General features: G+C 37.8%; 1 protein-coding gene across 1 annotated transcript; it reads left to right on the top strand.

Moving 5' to 3' along the window:
- The first annotated feature begins 217 nt into the window (after positions 1-217).
- Positions 218-664, top strand: LOC138887113 (uncharacterized). Its single transcript, XM_070168829.1, has one exon. It carries the CDS (start codon positions 218-220, stop codon positions 662-664), a length of 447 nt encoding a protein of 148 aa, XP_070024930.1.
- The last annotated feature ends 3,188 nt before the right edge of the window (positions 665-3,852 follow it).

Here is a 3,852-nt window from a genome sequence, read left to right as displayed (position 1 = left end):
ACTATACGGGAGGAGATGTATATCACCAGTTGGATGGTTCGAAGTCGGTGAAATAAAATTATATGGGCCAGATTTGATTCACCAAGCCATTGAGAAGGTGAAAGTGATACAAGAGCGACTGAGGACGGTGCAAAGCAGGCAAAAGTCTTATTCCAATGTCCGATGTCGTGATTTGGAGTTTGAGGTTGATAATTAGGGTTTCCTGAGGATCTCACCAATGAAGGGTGTTATGCATTTTGGGAAGAAAGTTAAGCTGAGCTCGCGGTATAACGGGTCGTACAAAATTCTTCGACGAATTAGACAGGTTGCTTATAAGTTAGAATTGCCATCCGAATTGGAATTTTTCCACCCGGTATTCTATGTATCTATGTTGAAGAAATGTATTGGATACCCTTCTAGGGTCATACCCATCAAATATGTACAAGTTACAGAGGATCTATCATATGAAGAAGTTCTAGTGGCTATATTAGATCGACAAGTTCGCAAGCTGAGAACAAAGGATGTAGCTTCTGTCAAAGTATTATGGAGGAATAAGAATACAGAAGAAATGACATGGGAAGAAGAAGAGGAGATGAAGTATAAATACCCTTACCTATTCCAGATTGAAGATAACGAGGATGACGGGGGAGCGCAGGACGCATTAGAAGGTGAAACGGCTCTATGAGATAAGAAATAGCTTGAGAATACTCTTCCTTAATACAAAATGGTGATATGCAGATAATATACATATCTATAATGCTTTGTATAGCCTTGTGAGGCCATAAGTTGGATTTAACTGCTTGCAATCTGGCTAGTGTCCATTTTATAGGGGAAACACGGCCGAAAATTTCTATCGAAATCCACGATGAGTTAGGCTCCTCATAAATCCTTATATTCGAGGACGAATGTTCCTAAGGGGGGAGGGTGTTACAACCCATACTTGTGTGCATTAGATCACGCTGTAAGTTCGTTGACATAAATTCGAGAAGAGATTATTTTTGAGATGATAAGAAGTTAATTCTATTGGTCTTAAACGATACAAGGGTGTATAAGAGTGATTAACAAGTATTAGAAGTTAAACGAATCAAGGATGTTGTAACCCGTATTTTTGGGTAAAACTAGAGGTGCTTAATATTATCAAGAGGTTGTATTTAAAGGTATTTGAATCATATAATATCTGTATCACAAGTCTTGAAGTCAAACGAGTTATGGAAAAAAAGTCGACAAAAGTTGTCGCAACTTACGTTCATAATTTTACTTAAACTTTAGGTCAAATATTACTAAGCTTTTTCCCAATTTACTTGGAATTATGGGATGATCTACCCACAATACATGAAGTCTATAAGTCTAGTTTCCAATGCATTAAACTGTTCATCGATACGACGTCAGAGTAGAGAGATATTTGCGTTTTCGCGAGACTGCGCCAAATAGCTCTCTATGGGACCAACATAGGCGGTTGAGATATATGAATATATATAAGAGGCCTTAACCCCATTTTAACTTATTATATTTCAGTAGCTTCAGACCTTAGTATCCTAAAAACACTCTCTCAAATTTCTCTCATGATCCAAGGCCCAAACAAAGGTCAAACAACACAAATCAAGTATCGGAAATCCTGTCGCGCTAGTAAGTTTCTTATTCTTGCTTATTTTTGGGTGGTTCCAGCTCGTGTGGGAGGTTGTTTTAAGTGTTTTAAGTTCTGTGAAATACTCTCTCAAGTTTTTAATATCAACCCTAGGTAATTTCAAGTCTTCTAAAGTGATTCTAGTGCCGAAAAACCTTAATTGATTGCTAGTTTCGCTTCCTTGTTCTTGTGGCAGCATTAAAAAGACATTTCATGGTCAATTAAGGTCATATTGGAGTCTTTATTTCTATTTAAAGGTAAGGAACCTCTTACCCTACATGTATTTAAGATTATCCAAGTTGCGGCTAAGTCGTTGAAGCTAGAACTTGTGAGTTATCAATCGAAAGGCTTGTTAGTAATGTTGTTGGTTGGTAGACTATTTTGAGAGGTTTAATATGATTATTGTTGAAGTTGTTTGGGCTTTTTGGTGGCTGTTTTAACTTTTGGGAAGTCATAAATAGGGGAGGTGATGTCCGTTTCATTGTAAGATAGGTTGCAGTCAATATATTAATAGTTACGATGGTTAAACGATAACGATAATGTCATTTATCTTGTTGTAGACTAAGGAGTCGTGACAATTGTGTAGCTTGAGGTTGGGAGGTATATACAAGGTATGTGAGGCTATCCCTTTCCTTCTTTTTCACGACTCCAATTGTACATAATATAATGAACGAGCTTCCAAAGATACTCCACTCTTAGAAGCTAGCAATACTTACATTGTTTCTTTTCTTATGGAACGATTGATGTTGATGTTGCTTCTCTTATTCTTATGATATCAATGTTGTTGGTGTCACACCTCCTTTTTCCATACCCGGGAGGGTACAAGGGAGTTTTTTCCAATTAAAGGACAATTGAAAGGGATTTGTTTATTTATTTCAGAGTCACCACTTGGGAGATTTAGGGTGTCCCAAGTCACCAATTTTAATCCCGAATCGAGGAAAAGAATGACTCCATATTACAGTCTGCGTACCAGAAATCTGGATAAGGAATTCTGTTAACCCGGGAGAAGGTGTTAGGCATTCCCGAGTTCCGTGGTTCTAGCACGGTCGCTCAACTGTTATATTCGGCTTGATTATCTGATTTTATACAAATATGAACTTATGTGCAAATTTTATCTTTTAACCGCTTTATTATTATTGTTTTTAAAAGAAATATGAACATCGCTTAAAACACGTCTTTGGACTGCGTTACATGAAATGCACCCACAATCCGGAACACGTTTTATTTGATGTTTTGGGATTTGGATTCGGGTCACATGAAATGCACACCCAGGCTTAAGAAAGTAAAATATTAAACACGCGCCTAAAGAGACTATCGCGTTATTATTTTGGGGAAGACCGTGAAATTCGCTAAACGGTCCTTCCGAATTCTAATTAAACCATACATTTTGTGAGGGCCCCGCAATCTATACGTTTTATTTGGCGAGGCTCGTCTCATTTTTATTTTTAAAGGATAAACCTACAATGACTATATTTTCTATTAAGTTCGTCTCTAAAATAAAAGAAAATCTCTTAATTATTTACATGCTGAAAAACGTAACTTATTAGTTATTAGTTTACGAATACGCGCTTAAAGAGACTATCACGTTATTATTCTGGGGAGACCATGAGATTTGCTAAACGGCCCGCCCTGGAAGCTAAGTGCTTTGATATATACATTTAACGAGGGCCCCGCAGCTTGTGCGTTTTTATTTGTCGAGGCTCATCTCGTCTTCATTTTAAAAGGATGCCCTATAGTAGCTACGTTTCTTGTCGCGTTTGTCTCTACTAATTGGAAGCAGAAATAGCCCTAGTTAATTACATGCTTGCAGGTTATTTATAGCAGGATTCCGAATGCTTTTACAAAAAAAATGAGAAACAGGGCCACGCCTACGGGCAAGCGATCGAATCTCATGGGCCCAAACCCAGCTTACGCGGGATTGGCCAGGCCTAGGCCACTGATTTTCCGATGAGGGCCTGCTTGGTCCGTTTCAACTTGGGCTCGACCTTCGTGAGGTTGAGACCGTAAACTTGTATTCTTTGTTCTAAAGGTGTGGTTTATCAATTATAATAAGGCAGTTTATCAAAAGGGAAGGAGATTAACTAATGATGGATAATTTTCATGCATTAATGGACATGCTAATCACAGACATAGCTAATTTCTGAGCTATAGCCTATCATACTGTCAAACCTTTTATCTATCAACCTACATGCATAATAAAATATCAAGTTACCCTACAATTGACATTTGCTATGTATGAGAGCTAACTC

The sequence above is a fragment of the Nicotiana sylvestris genome, chromosome 3, assembly GCF_000393655.2.
Source record: "Nicotiana sylvestris chromosome 3, ASM39365v2, whole genome shotgun sequence".
Taxonomy (NCBI): Eukaryota; Viridiplantae; Streptophyta; class Magnoliopsida; order Solanales; family Solanaceae; genus Nicotiana; species Nicotiana sylvestris.
The sequence above is the reverse complement of the archived record's forward strand: the minus strand, read 5'-3'. Positions and strand labels throughout refer to the sequence as shown.

Bases quoted from the DNA above. Each gene is read 5' to 3' on its own strand.
- LOC138887113 (XM_070168829.1), top strand. From the start codon at position 218: ATGAAGGGTGTTATGCATTTTGGGAAGAAAGTTAAGCTGAGCTCGCGG.